The following is a 20,028-nucleotide window of genomic DNA, read 5'->3' as shown; positions in this document are numbered from 1 at the left end:
AGTCTCCCTGAGTCCACCGTGAGCCTGGGCACTTCCTCTGTGGAGGGGACTACAGAGAACGAAACCTCGGTCATGGACAAAGTGTGTGTTTCGGTTCGAACATGTGACTCAATTGGTTCACTTCATCCATTTTGGAGGAGGGTGGTGGGGTGTTACCGCCAGTCTCTTGGCTACGTTATCCTTCTGTGGGAACCGGGTCCTAGAGTTGGATGAGGAGGATGGGCTGGATGCCTTGCCCTCCCCTGGCTCCTATAGCGGCCATGGAGGGGAGGGCGGGCTGTGGTGGGAAGCCCTACCCCATCCTCATTTCCAGGGGAGGGAGAGTGCAAGGACAGCTGGGCAGCCGCAGTGTCTGACCTTGCAGGGGTCTGCTGTGCCTGGTAGCTGTCCCATCCCCTCATCATCTGACTCCACAAAGGGCTGGAGCCACCTCCAATCCCCAGAGTTCTTGGGGAGTTCAGTCCACTTTGCTCTCAGAGGAACCTTACTTCCCCTGGGCCCCCAAACCCAGCTTAATTAGTAGTGAGTAGCTCTCTTCAAACTGTTAGTGGCCTCTGGCTCTGGCCAGCAATGGCTGGGTCAGTGCTCGAAGGGAAGTGGAGGTGAGGGGTGGGGAGAATTCACACACGGGGTTTATTTGGTTAAGAGAGGCGGTTGCATTAGTTGAGGTGATTCCTTAGCAGCAACATTAGAGAAATCCAAAAGAGATTTATGGAGCTCAACTCAATCTGGTCCCCCAACTGGGCCCACCCGAGAGAATCCTGGCTGACTTGGGGGCCTAGAGTGACCCCCTCTATGAGACAGGGGTCCTACTAACTGCAAACCAAAGTGGCAAGTCCATCTCCAGCCTTGCTTCTCCTACATCCGAACTCCCAGAGGGAAAGGCGCTCCTGCCCCAGCAGGGACCCAGGCCCGGCCTCAGCTGTCACCCTCCCTCTTGACAGACCCATGTCTCAAGCCCCCAAACTAATGTGCTAACACAGTACGCACTTAGCTTTCACGAGAGAACCCCTCTTCCTTCTCGGGGTTCCTCCCGAGAGCAACAGATACTCATTTTCCAATGAGACCGTGGCAAGAGGCTCCTTCACTGACTGCCCCAACCCCCCCTTCTCCTCCACTCCACCCCTTCCATACCCCCATCAAAGTGATTTAAAAAAATATTTAATTAACTTGAGCTCAGTTTAAAAGGTTAGGAAACTGGCAGGGATCCAAATCCACGTTATGCAGGTGATGTCGTTAATTTAATTTGCTTTTCGTGCGGTAATCTGGATAATTACTCAGTAGTTACTGGCAAAAATGTTTTCTTTTCACTAAAAGATGGAGTCTGGCTGTTTGACTGCATGAACCCCACTGGCCAAAGCCAGCGAGCGCTGGGGGGCCGAAAGGGTCCAGGGACCTGAAAGGCCATCTCGTGGGACCCTGGAGGGGTTGGCCCTGGCCCCCCCCCCAGGCTTGGCCGAAGCCCAGGCTTCTCCTGCCTCCATCCCCCTGGGACAGGCAACAGCACCAGATCACCTTCCAGTTTCCTACACTCTTGATTGTATTTCAAGACAGAGAGAGATGAGGGGGTGGGGAAGAAGATAAAGAAAGGGAATCAAAAGAATCAAATCAAGAAGAATTAAAAAAAAAAAAAGATGGGGGTCATGATTACAGCTGGAGAGAAGGATGAGAGAGTACAAGACCGGATTTTTTGCCCCCACCCTCCTGCCAAGGGGTCGGGGAAGAGGAGAGAGAGGTGTTGGCGCGATGGGGCCAGGGCCCGTGCGTACTTGCATGCCAGGGCACACACACGTACGACGCGCCCGGCAGGGCGGGGACACAGGGCAGAGAAGGTAGTACCTCAGAGTGGGGTGGCAACAGAAGCACCTGCTCAATGGTATCCATTTGTAAAGGCCGTTGCAATCAAAGGTCCCTAAAATTGCACAATTGTTAAGGTCATCAGCACGCTATACACGGGAACAGCCTGTCATATTCTGGGAAAGGAAATTATCTCTAGAACTAGACCGTGGTTGCCAGCATGAATATGTAATTCTGAGACACTGCGCCACGAGGGGCCCGGACGCCGTCCTCCCTGGCTCCGGGCCCTCCAGCCCCCACGCCCCGCCCCAAGCCCGTCTGCTTGCCCAGGGGGTAATCGAGAGCCAGATGCACCAGGGAGGTGTGTGGCTGAGGGGAAAGGGAGGCCTCGGCCCAAAATGCTGGGCGCTGCTGCCCTGGACCCCGGAGGGCAAAGATACCCGTGTCTCTGCCCGCAGTCCCGACAGCTCCAGCTGGGGAGAAAGCAAGCCCAGCGCAGACAAAACGTGATGCCACGCGTGGTCATTTCAGAAAAGCACCACGACCCACAGGTCAAGAGACCCAGGTTTTCAAGAACGAATAGGGTCTGTGTTTCCGGGCGCTGCAAATGGAAATGATCTGTGCTCTAGGTGGTGATAGATGGTCTCCCAAATCGATGCAGCTCTAAACTGAATAATAATACTCTGGATCTGGTACTACAGCTCAGCCGAGTGGATGTGACTCATCAGACTCCTGACTTAAGTGTTACTGGTCTGGGAGTGGAATTGCACAAGGACCCAGACTGCATGGGCCAGGGGTGGCGGCAACGCACACGTGCGTGTGCGCGCACGCGTGTGTAAGACAGTCTGTGAGAGAAAGAGTGCTCGTGCGTGGGTTAAGAGTGTGTGTGTGCACCCCTGCATGCGTGCGTGCGTGCACCCCTGTGTGTGTGCTTGTGCTTTCCAATGCTGGGGTGGGGGGGTGCAGGGAGCGGCGCCCTGGTGCCCCAGACTTGTCCGCACTTGCCCTGTTCTCCCCAGCTCAGCCCCTGAGGCGGGGTTCTCCTGACAGGGACAGGGCCTGGAACAGCAGACACTCCCATCTTAGCCCCCAAACCAAACCGCCTCCAAAATGCTGAGGTTGGCTAGAACGGAGGGTGGCCGAATTTCTGTTTCCCAAATGGAAGGGACAGCGAGCGAGTGGGCTCAGGCACATTCATGCTCACACACACGAGGAGGGGGAAGAACAATACAATCTGAAAACAGCATGCAAATCTGTTAAGCAAATTTCCACTGCCTGGATTAGTTAGATTATAGAACCACAGAGCATTACAAATATCAAATGCATCTGGCCTTTGCGGGGTTGCGGCTAAAGAACGCAAATGGGAACTTACTTGGAACCTGGAAACTCTAAGAAACATTAGCAAAGGAAACCACCTGGGAGGGAGCGTGCACCCCACACCGTGTCCCAGGGCCAAGTGCTGCCTCTGGACCTCAGGCCCAGGGCCTCGACCGACCAAGGTTGCTATCCTGAGGAGGGGGTGGGGGGCCCCCCAGCTCCTCAAGTCGCAGCCCACATGGCTGTCTCCAGGAGGCAGGGATCAAGCAGGGGGGCTGATACCGAGGGCCTGTTATGGGCTAGCAGGTGACGTATCCTGTTTCCATTAATTCTCAGACCATCTTTCGAGGGAGGCACGCTTATTGTCGTTTTGCAGCCAGGGAAGGGAAGTTCTGATGGGTTATGTAAGAGGCTTAAGGCTGCATGGGCTGAAGGTGATGGAGTGGGGATCTGAACTTGACCTGCCCATGCTCCTTCCACTCCATCACACGGCCACACACCGGTTGCTCAGGAAAAATCGAAACAGGAGCTTCAGCCCTAGGTGGCTGACGGAATGTGGATGGGGGAGTGGGGACCCACTGTCCTCTCCTCGGCCCCCAACCCTGGGGTCTTCTGGCATACTCTCCCATGGGAGACAGGCGGGAAAGGATGAGGCGGGGGGCGGGGGGTAGGTACTTACAGCTATGCCGTGGCCGAAGCCTGAGCCCGGCTGTGGGCTGGCCGCACTTATGTAATTCCCCACTCCGGAGTCCTGGCTGGCAGGGCCGTACAGATCGGCGACAGGTCCTGGGCTGTTGGCCCCCGGGAAGCCTCCGGGCCGCGCGGGGTTGGAGCCTGCCGGGGAAGCGGGCGCGCCAAAATTCGGTTGAGCACTGTAGCTATTCAGGACTGGTGTGCAGAGAATAGAGCTGGGTATGAGGCCAGAAGCCAGGCATGCACCGGTCATTACAAGCCAAACACTCGAGAAAAACAGCTGAGGCCCAACTTCTAACACTCAACCAAGGCCATGCGAAAACATCAGCAGGGACTCAAGAATACTCAGCCCAGGCTACGACTAAGAAGCTCGGAGCTCCGAAAATAGAATAAAAAAACAATCATTCAACACACTACAGCAACCAACCGGAGGTGCTTTACTGCCCACCAAATTATCACAAGAGAAATAGAGATATATGTGGAAGAGAGAGAGGAAAAGAGAGAGAGAGATTGGTTTTCACATCTGAATTGGTGCTCATGCAGTCTTGTCTAGATCTGGGCACGTTGAGACAGCATTCACATCCCATGCAAACTACAAAGGAACTAGTTTTAGACTACACATTGTGTTAATATTGATATTAAAACATGACAGGAAACAAAGCAATTTGTGTCCAGGAAAAAAAAATCTTTTGGGGAAGGGATTTAAAGAAATTTTTTTTTTGTTTCGCTTTTTCTTGTTTGTTTGTTTTTGGATCCATTCAATGACAAATTTGTTTAAAAAAAAAAGACAAAAAAGATCTCCATTCTCCAGCCCCCCCAAAACCACTTCCCCCCTCCCCACTGGCTACGTCCTCCCCCCACCCCCATTTATATCCCTGTATGAAAGTCGTTACTACTGAACGTGGTCAGAGGATGGGATATGTCATGGAAAATTTGGGCATCTTAACGTAACCGTAATGATGGTGGCAAGGGGTCCCCTTCTGGGGTGGAGAGCAGGGGATGGAGGGAAGGGGTGGGGTAGGGATGGCGAATCTGGAGGCTGGGGCCGAAGCCGGGTGAATGCCAATGGTTCTACAGGACACCCACACACTCACCTCCTGCAGTAGAAGGAAAAGGGGGGTTTAAACTTTTTTTTCCTTTTGTTTAAAAAAAAAAAAGACAAAGAAGTATGAATGCAGAGGATACTGACTGAACCGATTTACAGCTAAAGCGTATCTGACCGAAATGCCTGCTTTCTGTTAGTCAATCTCATATAAACTCCAGACTGAGCAAAGAGCTAGGAATGCACCTGTGCTCTAGAGAGGAGACTTCACAGCCACAGATCCTGAGAGTGGTGGTGAGGAGGGGCAGCGGCAGGGACACTGCCTGGGCCGCCATCTTTAGCCCTTGCACCCCCCCCCCCCCGCCACAATTCCATCATTCCTTCTTCAGTGAGGGCCACGGCGGCAACCAGGTTAATTTTGTCTCATCTTTCATTTCCCCCTAGTAGCTTAAACTTTTTCTTTCCAAAACGGGGGAAAAATTTTTCTTTTTTTTTAAATTGCCAAAGTAAGTTCTCACTGATTTTGAAAGCTGAAGGTGAGTCTGGGGCCAGCCACTTCAGGGCTACGGCTGACCCATGTGGAAGAACCAGACAATCTGGACACCACATATTTCCACAACTTTGGCTCCAAGGGGCTGCTTCTCACTACAATCTTCTCCCACTGCTTCCCGTGGCATTTCCCTCCCTGCCTTGTGACCAGCTGCCTCCATCTGCAGCCCCACTCTTGGCCGCGGCCTGGCCCGAGGGACCTGGGCTTGAAGAGCCAGACTTGGATGGATTTTTACCTGTGTGTGCCTGGGATGGAAAGAGACTGACCACGCACCCAAGCCAGGCTGGCAGGAGACTGAGATGGGGACACGGAGATAGAAAGGAGCTCAAACCAAGTGGCATCTGGCCCGTGACTGAGCAGAGAAAAGGGAAACTGATACCTCCAGGTGCCCTCGGGGCAGGAGGCTTGAAGGTGAGGCCCCTTGGAAGCTGGAGCTGAGAAATGAGTCAACTGGCAGATGGAAAAAACAGGTTCAAGAGGAAAAAATCACAGAGGCTTAGAGCAAGTGAACGGCTGATTTGCGAATGCACTGGCCGACAAAGGGGGCAGGAATTTTGAATACAGAAGATTAAACTTGCAGATAACATTTGGCCTTTCTCACTCATGGAGGCAAATATCAAGCTGAGATATTCAAAGGCGGTATTATCTTGGTCTAACACTTTTTCTTTTTTTGCTCTGGGCTAGGGAGAATGGAGTGAGCTCAGACAGTGGACTCCTGGTTTACCCAGGCAGCCGACCCCTGCTATACAAAGTAACTAGCTGGTTCTGTTTCAGGGTAAAGAGAGGCTAGGGGAAGGGGCCCACAGTGGAAGATGGAAAGATTTTTTTGGCTTCTTGCTCCTCTGGCCAGATGAAGATGCAGGAAGACTGTGGGCAGGCCCACCTACCTAGGGGCTGGGGAGAAGGGAGGTCTTGGTCTTGGCTCCTTCCAGCAGGGAAAGCCACCCAGAGACTGATCCAGCTAGCAGAAGCAGCCTTGGAGAGAGGATGTAGCACGTCCATAGAAGGATGCTGTCCACAATTAGCCCCCTCCGTGTGCTTAGGAGCCAAGAGGGCCGGTGGTACCCGCCCATCCCAACTCCCTCTCCCGGTCCTGTGTGCCCAGGAGGCCTGAAGGGATTTCACAGTAAGCAGCCCCTCTCAGCCTACGTGCCCCTCCCTGCTCAGTCACTTGTCAGCAAATGATCCTGTGAAGAAGGCACCCGATTAGAATACAGCTCTGAAACCCCAAGTCCTGTATTGTTATAGACTCACTCCTCACAGTGCCTGATCCCTGCTCAAAGTCACCTTGCGGCTGTCCCCCAGCCAGGGGCGCAAGATCGGGCCGCGGGTCCCCGCCAGAGGGCGCAGTTGGCAGGCAGCAAGCACCTGGTTCCGGGCTGGGGGCTCCGGGCGGGGGGCACGGAGGAGGCCCGCCTCTGCGCCCTGCAGCCAACAACGCCCTCCTCGCCTCTCTGCAGGCGGAAGACCCAGGCTCCAGAAAGCAGGCTCAAGTCCCCGGACAGGCCAACCAGATACCCATGCATCATCAGCAAGCAAAAGGCTCGGACTGCTCGGCAAAGAGTAGGGAGCGCCACTTTGCATGCAAACTTGTCAGCAGCTGTTCCTTCTGTCTGGTGGGGGGTAAGGCATCAGGGACAAAATCGTCCTCTTCTTTTGGGAAGTTCGTACTGAACACCGGCTGGTTAGACAGGACGGGGAGCCATTTGAGGACCCTCTCTCTCCCTCTGCGCCGTGTGATCTGAGCAGAGGGAGACGCAGGCGGGCCGAGAAAGCAGCGGCTGAGTCCCGACCTGAGCGTGCATGCTGGGGCAGTCAGCCTTCAGGCAATGCTCAGTGAAATGTCTTGGTGGAGGGTGCCTTTCCCTCCTTTGGAGGGGCTGGAAACAGTCCCCCAGGCCAGGATTGGGCAGGAAGAGGGGATGCAACATCACTCTCAACGGGCAAGCGTACCTTGTCTACTGCTCAGCTCTTGGGTGTGTGTGTGTGTGTGTGTGTGTGTGTGCGCGCGCGCGCACTGGAGGCAGGGACTCTCGGTATGTGTTGCTGAATAAACAGTGCTGAGATTTATGAATCGGGACATCATGACTCCCGTCCCAGGAGAGGACACGTCTTGCAAACACTTTGGCATTTCTGCTGCAGAAGCCGTGAACACTGAGTGGCCACCAGGCAGTTTGGGGGCTCGCTGTGGGGAGCAGGGCTATGTGTCCGCCAGCCACTCTGGGCAGCATCCCCGTCAGCGGTTTAATTCTGGGCAAGTTCCTCCTCGCCCCTCGCCCCCAGCCCCCAGTGTCCTCTGGGCTTTCCGGGTCCAGGCAGCCAGTATGCTCAGGGACGCAGATGTGGTGCAGAGAAAGGGAGCACTGGACTTGGAGTCAGAAGGCCTGAGTGGGACCCTGGCCCTGACCTTCCGGCTGTGGGCCTCGGGTAAGCCTCTCAGCCGCTGGGGTGCTCATCTGTATCACGTGAGCGCCATCTGCCTTAGCCTGCCTCTCGGTGGGCTACGTGAGAATGGGAGAGAGAAAGCACTTTGTAACTTGTCGAGCTGAAAACAAACATGCTTATTTTTAAGATAGCTGGGTAGGCAGAGCCCAGTAAGACAGGTACCATAGGAAGATTTAGGAAAATCTTATACAGGAAAATACAATTCACTGGCCATACAAATCAGGAAGGGATTTACTAAAGGATCCAATTCATCTGCCCGGTGCACTGAATCATGCTGGACCCGGATGAAGGACTCTGAGACATGGGGGGCAGGAAAGCAAGGGCGTGGAATCTCTCTGAGGCCAGCAAGAGGAAATGCACTTGACTTATAGTGGGAGGCATTTGAGTTGGATAAAAAGAGGAACTTCCTGCCTATCCAGGGAATGAAACACCTTGATGGCTGAGCCAGGAAACCCCAGGGAATCTTATCCCAGAGACCCTAACAAAGGTTGGTCCTGCAGGCTTAAGTCCTTACTTGTAGGGGCTCAATCCACAGCTCACAGGTACCTCAGGGTGGTGCCTGCCTTCCTGCTGGCACACAGTCTGCCTGTGGCTCTGCCCAACTGTGGTCACAAGGGGCTGGGCTGAGAGTGGAATTAGTCACTGGGGGAGGGGAAGAACAGCCTTGAAAGTATGGAAGTGCCGATGTCCGTAGAATCCCTAAGTGATGCCAATGGACCTGACATAGAAAGCTAGAGCCCAGGACTATAAGGGGGGGGTGGGCACCTCTGGGAGTGTCTGGCTCCAAGACCTGAAAATTGGATTATTACTGATCCAGACAAAGGAATTGTTTACAAAATCCTTTCTAGTTGAGCTCAGCACACATATCTGGGACAAGCTGGGGCTCTGCCACGTCCCAGCATGAGTCCGTGGTCTTGGTCTGGTGGCTCTCACGTTTCACCAAAGTGCAGGGCCAGCCCTCAAGACAATTGCAGTCATCTGCCTTGTGAATTATCTGCTGCTGCCAGGTTTCATCTGGGGTGGGAGGCCCTGGTGGCCCCTGGCACATTTCCAGAGCATGTGCTGCTTAGGGCTCAGGCAATGGTGGGCCCGTCCCCACCCAGTCCAGCTCTGAAGGTAATGTGCTGCCAAAACAGAACTCACAACGCAGGGCATTTCAGGGCCAAAGAGAAGGGAGTCTGGGCTGACTGGTGTCAGGGCTCCCATTCCCAACCCCCAGCTCCCGAAAGAATGGAGGGAACAGAAGCCCCTGTCCTATTCTTTGAGGGCAGGGCTGTGTTCATTCATCACACTGGGTTTTAGGGTTGTTTGTTTTAAATAATGTAAAGAAACTGAAAAAGGAATGAGTAGAGGGGCTATGTTGATAGGCTGATGTCAGAGAAAAAGAGGTCAAGGTCATTGCCCCTCCAACTCTCCCCTCTACCTTCACCTTGTCCCTATCATGCTTCTAGCTGCCTTCATTAAAAACTCCATGGCAGGGGCGGTTGTGGTGGCTCAGTCGGACTCTTGATTTCAGCTCAGGTCATGATCTCAGGGTCATGAGATCCAGCCCTGTGCCCGGATCTGCGCTCAGTGGGGCGTCTGCTTCTCTCCCTCTGCCCTCCCCCCGACTTGTGCATGCTCTCACTCTAAATAAATCTTAACAACAACAACAAAAAAGACTCCTACAACACTGGGTGCTCAGTGATCCTGGGTCTGTAATGCCAACTGGCTGTCAACAGTGGAGACGCATGGGTCCCTCTTAACAGCCACTCACTCCTTGCTCATGTGCTCTGAAGAATGGCAGCTGGACAGCCAAGGCCTTCCTGGGAACAGAGTCGAGGACCCCGCTTTTATTCTCCATGCCCTCTGAAAGTAGGGTCCACTATAAAGCAATGCAGATGGTCAAATGGGAAAGGTCAGCATGGAAAGATAATCCTGTTCCTGCTAACGGAAGGAGAAATACTCAGCTGTGAGTTATTATAGCATGTTTCCAGCAGAGCACGGGGGGATTACGCGCCAGCAGTCTGCCCGGCCGCTAGGTCCCAGGGATCCTGGCTCTAACTTTCCTTCTAGAGCTTAGCCTGAAGGTGGGAGAGAGAGAGATAGAGAGGACCAGCAATTACATCCAACCTGGGAAAACTGTATGACACACTAAATTAGAATCAAATCAGTTCAGGGAACCAGATGCAGGGACAATCAATTTCATATATTATATATATATATATATATATATATACACACACACACACACACACATATATATATACTTAAGCTCTGCTAAAATTCAGGCTATTTCAGAAGGGTAGGGGAAGAAACACTTTAAAACTAGGGGAGGATTAAGAGAGTAATGTGATGACATTTCCTTTTCCCTGTCTCCATACACAAACAAATGTATTACAGAGGTACGAACTCAGCCTGATATCAACAAGTCTGGACATACCCAGGGATGCCTGGCTCATCTTAAACACTGCACAGGACACGTGGAGAGTGTCTGCTCATGCACGGGGCTGACAGGAAAGCCAGTGTCACAAATACTCCAAATGTCACTTATAGCGGTGCCATGGTCTTCTAAGATTGCAGCTCCTGCTTGTTCTCTCAAAACCTAAGCTGCCTTAGACGGCTGTGGCTGGTGCCTGCCGGTTCACGCTGGGCGAATCTCAGGGAACGCATGGACAGCAGAACTGAGGGCTTGGGACTAACTATTATGTGGAATGATGGCCTAAGCTTCTGGTCAAATCACACCCCTCGGAAGAGATGACTTCACCACTGGCGGGCTCTAAAGCCCTCATCCAGTGTTAGAGGTGAACGTGGAGATTCTACTACCACTCAGGTCAGTGTGAGGAGAAGGCCCCAAACACCCAGAATGAACCCACCTGAGGAGAGCTTTGTGGCCAGGACTGTATACTTTTATGTTGAGATACAATCTCAACACAAATTAAACAGCTCGTTCTCTTTCTATCTTGATGCTCTTTTATTATCGGCCCTGAGTTGGGTCTGTGGGTGTGTGCCCTCCTCACAAAGGACCAGGTTGGGGTTGGTGGGGAAGGTGGGTGAGGGGAGGAGAGGGGTTAGTGGTTAGCTGCCGTCTGCTTATGGTGTAAATTCTGGGGATGGAGTAGCCGTGAGTGGGTCTGGGCCTAGTGGCCAAAGAAATCATGCTTTGCCGTGAGGGCAAAGAAGGAACTTTCTGGAGCCACTGTTAGGTTCCCGTTTCTCCCAGACCCCAAGGGTCCTGAGGGACAGACCCTATTTGCATGTGTCTGAAGAAGGAGGAGGAGACGGGCCCCCAGGAAGGGAAAGGCCATGAGGTGGGTCACTGGGGCTTGCCTGGCGCTGGCTCAGCCAAAGTGAACTGTTTTCCGGGCTGCAATGGCTTCACCAGTTGAAGGGACCTCAGCAGGCTGCCTGGCTCAGGCCCCTGGTCTCAAACGCAAGAGGGTGGTCGTGATCCCTCTCAGAAGTGAATGGGGTGAGTCAACAGTGCCTTAGCCCTGAGCCTCTAAGACACCTCGGAAAATAGGGGAAGTTAACCCGAGAGACAGATGTTTACGGCCCTGGGGAGACAGGCTTTGGCCTCCCCCGCCAACTCGCTGGGCTTCCAGTTCTGGCCCTCCCTGACCTGAGGCCCGAAAGGAAATAAGAACGGGGAGTGTGGTGCCAGAATGATCCCCCGTCTCTCTCTTTCCAGAACACTCTGGTTGCTCCGAGTGTCTCCTAGTTTAATCCCGAGAATGTCCCTTGCTTTGTTTTGATCTGGTGACTGCCTAGGTCTCTGAGGCCCATCCAGCTCTATCTTGTCAAAAAAGACGCCAGTCTGGCTCCCCCCCGCCCCCGGGGAACCCAGCCACCCTCTGTGCTGTGTGTGCTTGCTTGTTCCCCTCCTGTCTGCCCTCAGCCATAGGCGTCGGGTCCTAGCTTGCATCTTGTAAGTGATCCCACTCACGCAGGCTCGGCGAACACTTCCTGCACTATGTACTATGAAGAGAAAGCATTATGAAGTCCAAGGCCAGAACTGCATACGTGTGGTATTCGCAGTCATGAGGAAAAGCTCTGTAAGAATTTGATAACACCCTGTCCCAGTCAGGGAAGGTGGAGTGGGGGAAAGCCTCCTACTATTGTGGGCACAAGAGGGTCCGGAGGCAAGAGGCACAAAGTTCTAGAAGCTGCAGCTTCTAAAGGTGCCAGGCTGGAAAGGGACCGCGTGGGTGTTTGACGCCATCTTTTCTCACGCTCCCGACAACCTGTGAGATGGGTCCTATTACCCTGGGTTATAGATGAGGAAACTGAGGGCTGGAGCAGTGAGGGAACGTGTCTCCGGAGTGTCTCTGACCAGACTGAACCCAGCTCTCACTTGGACCTCAAGCCAACTCCTGGCTGCTCTCCAAACCGAATCCTGCCGCTCGGCTGTCCCTCCCTGCATCACAGTCTGACAAGTCATCTCGTGGTTATTTGGATCTTTCTTTGCCTCACACAGGTCGCAAGGACAAGACACCAAACCTGCCTTGTTGGAGCGCCAGCTCCTGAGGGTGTGGGCTCTGTTGCCCTCTCTGCATTGGAAGCTCCCTGGTGGTGGTGTCCCCCCCCATCAGACTGGGGGCTTCCTGGTGTTGGGCCACGCCTGCTGCAAGAGATAGGGGATGGTGTCTCTCCCAAAGGACTAGACCACCCTCCTCTGTGCCACATCCCAGAACAAGGCTGGGCAGAACAAAGCAGGCAGGCAGCATGGCTGGGGTCAGGGTGGGGAGGGGAGGGCACTGCCAGACAGAAAGGAAGCCCTCCCATACCTGCGTCCTTAGAGGGACTCCTCCAGAATGTGTGACCAGAGGCCTGGTCTCAGTCCCAAAAGGGCAGTCCCGTGGGGAGCTGGACTGCCCTAGGGCCATCCGTATTTACTGCCCGATCACACTGAATGGAAACTCACTGTCCTGGACTTATGACCAGGGGTTAGGGTGGGGAGGATGCCCAAGGGGCAGCCCCTCGAGGACCTGCACAAGAGGCTTTCCACTCGAGCAGCCTGTCTTTAATGATTATAAAGGCAGAGGAGTTTAATCCATTTTTGATGTAAGCACTAATAGTTCTGTGTCCTTGAAGTTCAAAGCGGGCACATACATGTCACTAATTAGCCAAGCACGGAGCCATTCAGCTCCCTCTCATGTTTCTAATTAGGTCTTTAATAACAAACAAACTCCGACCTTACCAAACGGCCCCCATTCATCAGACAGTCAAGGAGGGTGGCTGCTTCCGTGTTTAGGGCTGCTTTGGGACGTTGGTTTCTATATGTACCTGCTCTTAATCTCAGCCAGGACAGGCCTGTCCTGAAATCCCTCTGTGAGGACAAAGACCCCTTCAGCCTGCCCTGGAGGGACGGACTTCCTGGCCCTGTTGGGAGGACCCATGGCGGGCAGGACAGCCGGCTGCAGGCTGAGGATCCAGACCAGCTCTCCTGGTCATTAGAGGAGGTGGGGGCGAGCGACCTGGCTTGGCTCTATGTATCCACTGCTGAGGTGCGGATGCTGGTGACAAAGTCACAGAGACGGTGTGAGGCTCTACATCTGGCAAGAAGCCGCTGGTACTTGAGTCCATGGTTACACACTGGACTTGACCCAGGGAGCTTTCACTACTACTGACGCCTGGGGCTGACCCTGGTAGATAGATTCTGATTTGATGGGTCTGCAGTGTGGCCTGGATACCAGGAATTTTAAAAATTCTCCTGGTGATTCCAACAAGCAGCAAAGTTCAAGAACCACAGTGTGGGCCCCAGTCTCAGATCTGCTCACTGGCAGTAACTATTAACAGGTCCGCCTTTATTAATAAATACCATCCAGAAAGCCAAACCCTAAATGTTTAATCAATCACACCCAAGGATGGAAATCTGACTACAGGTTCCTTCAGGGATATCCATGATCCTGGAAATATTTTTGTCCCCCTCACTGCCTCCATGCATGAAAAAAATGCAGGATTGACTGTTTTCAAATGCATTCTCATCACCTGGAAGCCCCTGGCTTTCTCTTTACTCTTTTTAGCTCTTAAGGCACTGTCACTATTGTCTCCCCCCCCCCCACATGACAGGGGATCGAGAGCTGTGGAAACAGCAGCTACCTAGAGCTACAGAGTTGAAAGGTCCTCAAGCACCCTCTAGTCTGAAACCCTGAAATCACCTAGCGTGTTGGGTGGCGGGGCTAAGACCAGAACCAAGTCTTTCCGATTCCCTACTCTTTCATGCTCTCATCTTCTTTTTAAAAAACACTGTCATCATCCTTCCTTATCTGATTAATCCCCAAGGCAACCTCGTCCCCTAGGAAGGTGAAGGAAAGTAAGGCCTCTGAGCTATTTCTGTCCCAAGGCCAGAGCACTGACAGCTGTGGGGCCAGTCCCTGAACCTGGTGTAACCCTCCAGCAACTCATATCCAAGCCTGACTTGTTTTTCTGGGCACCAGGTTGTCGGGGAGACACTGAAATCTCAGGGTCTGCCTCCGTGGAAGGTTTAAGAACTAAAAACTACTTCATGTGCCTGGAGTGGCACAATCTAGACCCAGAAAAGTCAAACAGTGTGGCCAAGGATACACAGCAAAACTGGATCCTCCAACATCGGTCTAGGTTTTCTGGTTTGGCTGCTGTGTTTGGGGTCTTCAGTCTTTTCTGGAGGCTGGGTTGACACTGCCAGACCCTTCCACCTGGGTCAGTGCCTAACTGACCCCTGACTCCGGGGTATCCTGTGTCCCGTGTGTCTGTAAGACTCTGCCGCTCTTTCCCCCAAGGCCCGGAAAGCCAACCCTCTGCAGGTTACAGTCAGAAATAACTTGCAGAAAGAGAGCCGAAAGCCGGGCTGGGCAGTCTTTGCCTCCCACAGTGCTCTGCCACGGCGCACAGGTCTGCACTGATTGCTTACCACAGACCTGGACAGACCGTTTTATTAATATTAATAAGTAACCGGGAACAAAGGGCCCCTTTATTTTTAGCTTTCTCTAATTGCGTAGTAATTACTCATCTACAAAACAAATGAGCCCCTGCTCGCGGTTGCCATAGTACCGGGAGCCCAGCCTCTCTCCAGGACGATTGGCCGAGGATCCCGCTGCTCCCACCTCCGGCCCCGCCCCTCCACGGCCATTGGTCCGAAGCAAAGCCCCAGCAACTGGGCGGCCAATCCGCTCCCAGCCCCAGGGCTAGGCTGGGCTTCCTGGCGACCTTCCAGATTCAGTCCTCACCGCTCACGGGAAGGGATGTTGACTCATCCCTAAGGAGTACGGGAGAAGGTCTGTCTTGCCCTCCCTTGTTCCCTCGCCTAGTTTCTTCTGGGCAGTGGCAAACTTCCCTCAGTCTTGTATTAGCTAAAGGCTCCTTTCAAATAATAATAATTACCTTCAGGCTGGCTCTCTCTTACCCGACCACGCCTCTCTGGGCCTCCTTTGTCTGTCTGTGGTGTGAAAAGGATTCAGGGACTGGAAGCCAGATCAGAAATGTCAGCCAAAGCTAGACAGAACCATGACCTTAAGTCTGCAACAGCAGAAGCAGGTGCAAAATGTGCATATAATGCTTCCTGAGGCCTCTTGTAAATGGTTTTGGGTTCTCTCTTCCCCCAAGGATAGGGAGAATTAAGTTGATGGGTAGTGGTGGTTTGCCCTTGAGTATGTGTTAAGAATGCAGACCTCTGCTCACGAATCGGAGGGGCTGGTACGATGGAGCATCCGCTGACATGGTTGGGAGCACAGATGTGATGAGACAGACCCAGGTTCCGATCTTGTCTCTACTACCTCTGACAAGCTAGCTAAGCCACAGTCTTAAAATTTTAAAAATGGGAATGATAGTGCCCTCTTCATAGGATTAGGAGAATTAGATGGGGTAAGGCAGGTGGGCTTGGCACAATACTTGGCTCACTCAATGCGGGAGTTATTATGAACACTATTATGATTACTATTATCATCATGTATTAAAACTGGCTGGGAAGTGTCTCTAGCATTCTATCAACCACTTGCAAGATATCTTTCCCTTAGGGGGCCTCACAGGTGGGTGTGAATGTTGAGATGCTGGCTGGAACCCTCCTATCCATGCCACAGAGTGGATTTCATCGTGGCTCCCCCATCCTGACAGATCTACTTCCAACAGCCAATCACAGCTGTTCAAAAGCATTATTTGCCCACCTCCTGTTCTGCAGGATTCCAAGCTAGCAAGGGGGAGACCTTTTCATTATTATTAATAAGCATCCAGGAACAAAGGGCTCCTTTATTTTCTGCTTTCTCCGATTGCATAATAATTAGTCATCTACACTAAGAATGAGGCTGACTTTGCCTCCTGGAGTACTGATGGTTTATATTGTTGGAGAAGGTAGGCACCACTCTGAGATACATGCAAAACATGTTCCATAGAGTTTCAGAACCCCGCTTTTCATCCAGAAGACCTCACCAATCAGGAAGGAGACCGAGGACACGGTGCTGTGTTGAGGAGGGGCACCCTGGGTAGGGTTAATCAGGTGTGGCTTCCTAGCAGTCTGAGCCAATTTTAATGGAGGGAGCAAAGACAAGGACAGAGGGAGGTGGATTGGCAGTGGCTGCCACGAGGGCCCAGAAGTGGGGACCAACAGCCCCGGGTAGGGAATGAGTAATAACTTGTTGGCAGAAGCAAAGGAGAGTCACAAAAAACTAAGGTGGGGCATGGTGAGGGAGTGCCCTCCTGTGTCAGCCTTGCTCCCCCCTTCCCTTGTTCCAGGTCACCAACCCAGCCCCAGCCCTAGGGAATGGAGAGGGGTCAAGCTGTGTTCTGTGGGGTTGTTGCCAGGCTGATCTCCTTTAGCTGGTTCCGTCCTTACCACACTCCACTGCCATGAAGCATATGAACTTCTCTCTCCCACCAATATGACTGTAGTGATCCGGTTTTCAAGGTCTCCCAGAATCTAGCCTGCCCTTGACCTCATCGTGCCTATACCCCCACTGCCCATCAGACAGCCTCCCACTGTCCCCCCTCTGACCATGCCCTGAAATTCTGTGTCCCACGCCAGACCCCAGCCTGATACTGAGCCCAGAGGTCATCAGCTAATAGGTAAGAGCCGAAGGCCCGAAGCCGCTCTTCCTGGGCAGCGACAGATGAACATTTATGGAGCGTTTACTCTACATGGTCTGTCACCTGTCCTCCTGCTTTCAGCCCGATCTCTCTAGTCTACCCTGCTTTCAAGGCTTGGCTAACATACAAATCTGATGTCACTTCCTGGGTTCAGGCCTCTCTGAGGCTCCTGGTTGCCTGTGTGAATCCAGGCTCTGGCCCTGCCAGCCCTCCAGCTTCATCAGCGGCCGCCCCCAGGCCCCCAACCCCACCCCATTGCATTTTACTCTCCAGCTGCTGGGAACCATTTGTAGGGCTTCAGATTCACTCCTCTGTTTTAGGCTCTGGTGACTTTGCACATGCTGTTCCCCCTGGTTCTTGGGGAACTCCTACTTGTCCTTTAAAAGTGGAGTCACCCCCTGTGAAACCTTCCTTAACTTCCCAAACAAAGCCAATCACTTCCTCCTCCATGCCCTTTCTGTGACTGGACGGATGGCATCATACCGTAAGTACCCGTTAGCCTCCAGGCTAGGTGGGGAGACGCTTGAGGGCAGGGATTGTGCTCTGGATTCATCTAGGAGATTCCAGGGCTGTGGTGGGCTTCACGCTTGTCCACCCAGCAGCATTCTCCCTTCCCCTCCTTTATCTGCACCCAGACCGTCCTTTGGAAATCCATCCTTCTCCTGCTATTCAGTTCAGAGGGCACTGGATTGCACCCTCAGTGACTGGTTCTCTGCCAGGTCTTAGCCAAGGAGCACAAAGCTCTGGACTTCTGCTAGAATTCAGAACCATCTGACCCCCTCTTCTTCTAGGCAGGTTGGCGTGAAGCAGGAAACTGTCGTGACCATTTTGCCACCACAGGAAAGCCAACATCATGACAATATTGAAGCAAAAAGGAGGACAAAGCCAAGGGAACTGCAGACAAAGAGCCCCAGCAGTCTATACATGAAGCCCACTCTTCCACGGAGCTTCCAGGATGTTGGTCAATAAGTCCCCTATCATATTTTACCATGCCGAGTTGGGTTTTCTGAGATAGCCCAAAGCACCCTGACTCAAGGCCTGGCACAGTGCCTGCCACATGTAATAATAACTACTGTTGTTATCCACTTAATAAATATCTGCTGAACTAAATTCCATGGCAGGTGCGCCCTGGGCCCAGTTCTGAAATCTACATCTGAGAGATGGGCCTGTGAGGTCCAGGAGCCTGAGTCCTCCGCGGATACAGCGCCAGCCCCAAGGCTACTGGGCTCTCCCAGCATCCTGCATGTGGGGGGCATCTGGGCGGCAGGTGAGTTCTTCATGAACAAACATGGTTTCCCTATGGGGCTATTAAAGGAGGCCAGAGACCTGGGTTCAAGGTGAGGGTTCTTCACCCTTGACCAAAGCCTTGCTCCCCAGGTAACCAGCTGGGTGACTTTGGGTAAGTCATGCAACCACTCTGCAGATCCGCTTTCTCTTAAAACCAAACACGCAAAACCAGGCCAAAAACCTCTGCCTTCCTGCCTGTCTCCTGGGCTAGCTGCGGTCATAGGCATGGCAATCTAACCTCTGCCGAAAGGTAAGGAGCCATGACGCACCCAGGTCTGTGCTCCTTTGATGACTCTCACCAACATGTGAGTTCACCAGCTTTTGGGGTGCAAGGAGGGGGTGCCCCTGCCCATCTCTGTTGTGCTCTCTGTGCTCTTATGGAGCTTCCAAGGGCACCACCACACTTTCTACCCTCCTCCAGATGGCAGGGCCTGGGCTCCTGAGCCAGCGTGAGAGAGAAGGCCAACCAGCTCAGGGGGCAGGCATGGATGTGTCACCCTCTGAAAAGAATTCCACTGATTTAAAAGACCCTTAACATCCCCCTACTCCATTCACTTTAGGATTAACTTCTATGGAGGTCTGGGCTTCAAGGCTAGTCACTAAATTGCACTAGAGTTGATTTATCAAGTGCATGGTGTTTCTATTACAAAATTATTGATCACAGCTGATGTATTTTATTCTCAACAGGGTTGGTCCAAAAGCCTTGGAAAATGAATGAAGCCGAGGTCAGCAGCGGGCAGCTCCACACATTATTATAAATTCACTGGGGTTACTGAAATCCAACACAGGCCTCTTGATGGCGAAAGAACCGACCCTCCCAGAAGCGAAGATTTTAATAACAAACTGAGAAACGAGCTGCCCATCCCCAGGACATGAGGCGGTGGACTGAGAGGTAAGTCTGGCTGGTTGCAGCAGCTGCTCATAATGGGTCAGGGATCTGCTCTCCCTCTGGGCTGCCGTGCTGGCTCTACGCCATGGCCACAGATGGGGCTCCTTCCCAGCGAGAGGGCATCCCCAGGACCCTACTCCCCAGATGGGCTGTCTTGGGGCCGTCATCCCCAAAGGACACTTGCTGCTAGCACAAGGGAGGCTGGCTGGGAAAGAAGAGACGATTGCCCTGAGGCCCCCCTTCCTGGACATCAGATCCTGCTGATGGAGGCGCAGAAAAGCCATCCTCAGAAATGAAGGTAGCACGTGGATCCATTTTCCTTTTTGACACGAAGCTGACAGCGTGAGAAACAATGCATCATGGGAAATAGGGACTCTCAGCAGGAGGGATCTGGAGCCTCAGACCACTGAAGGCAAGACATGTTGTCTGCCTTTATATTCCTTGGGGCCTGGCACAGAGCAAACCTTCAATGCCTGCTTGGTTGAAAGCAACATCCGGGAACCCTAAAACGTATGCCACAAAGGATGCAAGTAATTCCGGATCCCTCCGGCAGCTGGAGGAGCGTGTGTGGGACGCTGTTGTTCATGCCCCTCAGGCCTAGCACATGTAAGGTGAAGGGGGTCACGGGGAACATGGAAAATACCCTGGGTGGGAGAGGTGGGACAGGCAGGCCTGCTTCATGTGCATCAGCATCTACTCTCCTTTATGGTTCAAGTTCAACTATTTCCTCTCCCTCCTGAGTTGAATTTTACTTTTGTTCATTGTACCTACTGGAACCGAAACGGTTAGGATGTCCAGTCACAGGGTGGCAAAGCCATTTCCCTAGCAGAGCCAGACCCCGGATTTAGGCCACTAAGGGGGGATTTTCGCTGGCTCTGCCTTCTGTCCCACCCTCCTTCCTGCTCGGCAGCCTGCGTCCGTCGGCAGCTTTAGCAGCCCCAGAAGCCTGCCGCTTCCAGCCATTTCCCCCGG

At 53.0% G+C, this 20,028-nt stretch overlaps 1 protein-coding gene across 5 annotated transcripts in view; it reads right to left on the bottom strand.

The window, feature by feature from the left end:
• MSI2 (musashi RNA binding protein 2) overlaps nucleotides 1–20,028 on the bottom strand; it is a 387,828-nt gene that overhangs the window by 5,780 nt on the left and 362,020 nt on the right. For 2 of the 5 annotated variants that reach the window (XM_081805261.1, XM_081805264.1), the window contains 2 exons: nucleotides 3,794–4,002; nucleotides 1,840–1,912 (listed from right to left, as the gene is read on the bottom strand). In XM_081805261.1, the coding sequence (XP_081661387.1) occupies nucleotides 1,871–1,912; nucleotides 3,794–4,002 (251 nt within the window). In that variant the 3' untranslated portion in view covers nucleotides 1,840–1,870. The remainder of the gene's footprint in view (nucleotides 1–1,839; nucleotides 1,913–3,793; nucleotides 4,003–20,028) is intronic. The other 3 variants (XM_081805263.1, XM_081805265.1, XM_081805262.1) reach the window with 2 other exon arrangements.

Source organism: Leptonychotes weddellii, chromosome 15 (assembly GCF_054177405.1).
Source record: "Leptonychotes weddellii isolate Sample4059 chromosome 15, ASM5417740v2, whole genome shotgun sequence".
NCBI lineage: Eukaryota > Metazoa > Chordata > Mammalia > Carnivora > Phocidae > Leptonychotes > Leptonychotes weddellii.
The sequence above is the reverse complement of the archived record's forward strand: the minus strand, read 5'-3'. Positions and strand labels throughout refer to the sequence as shown.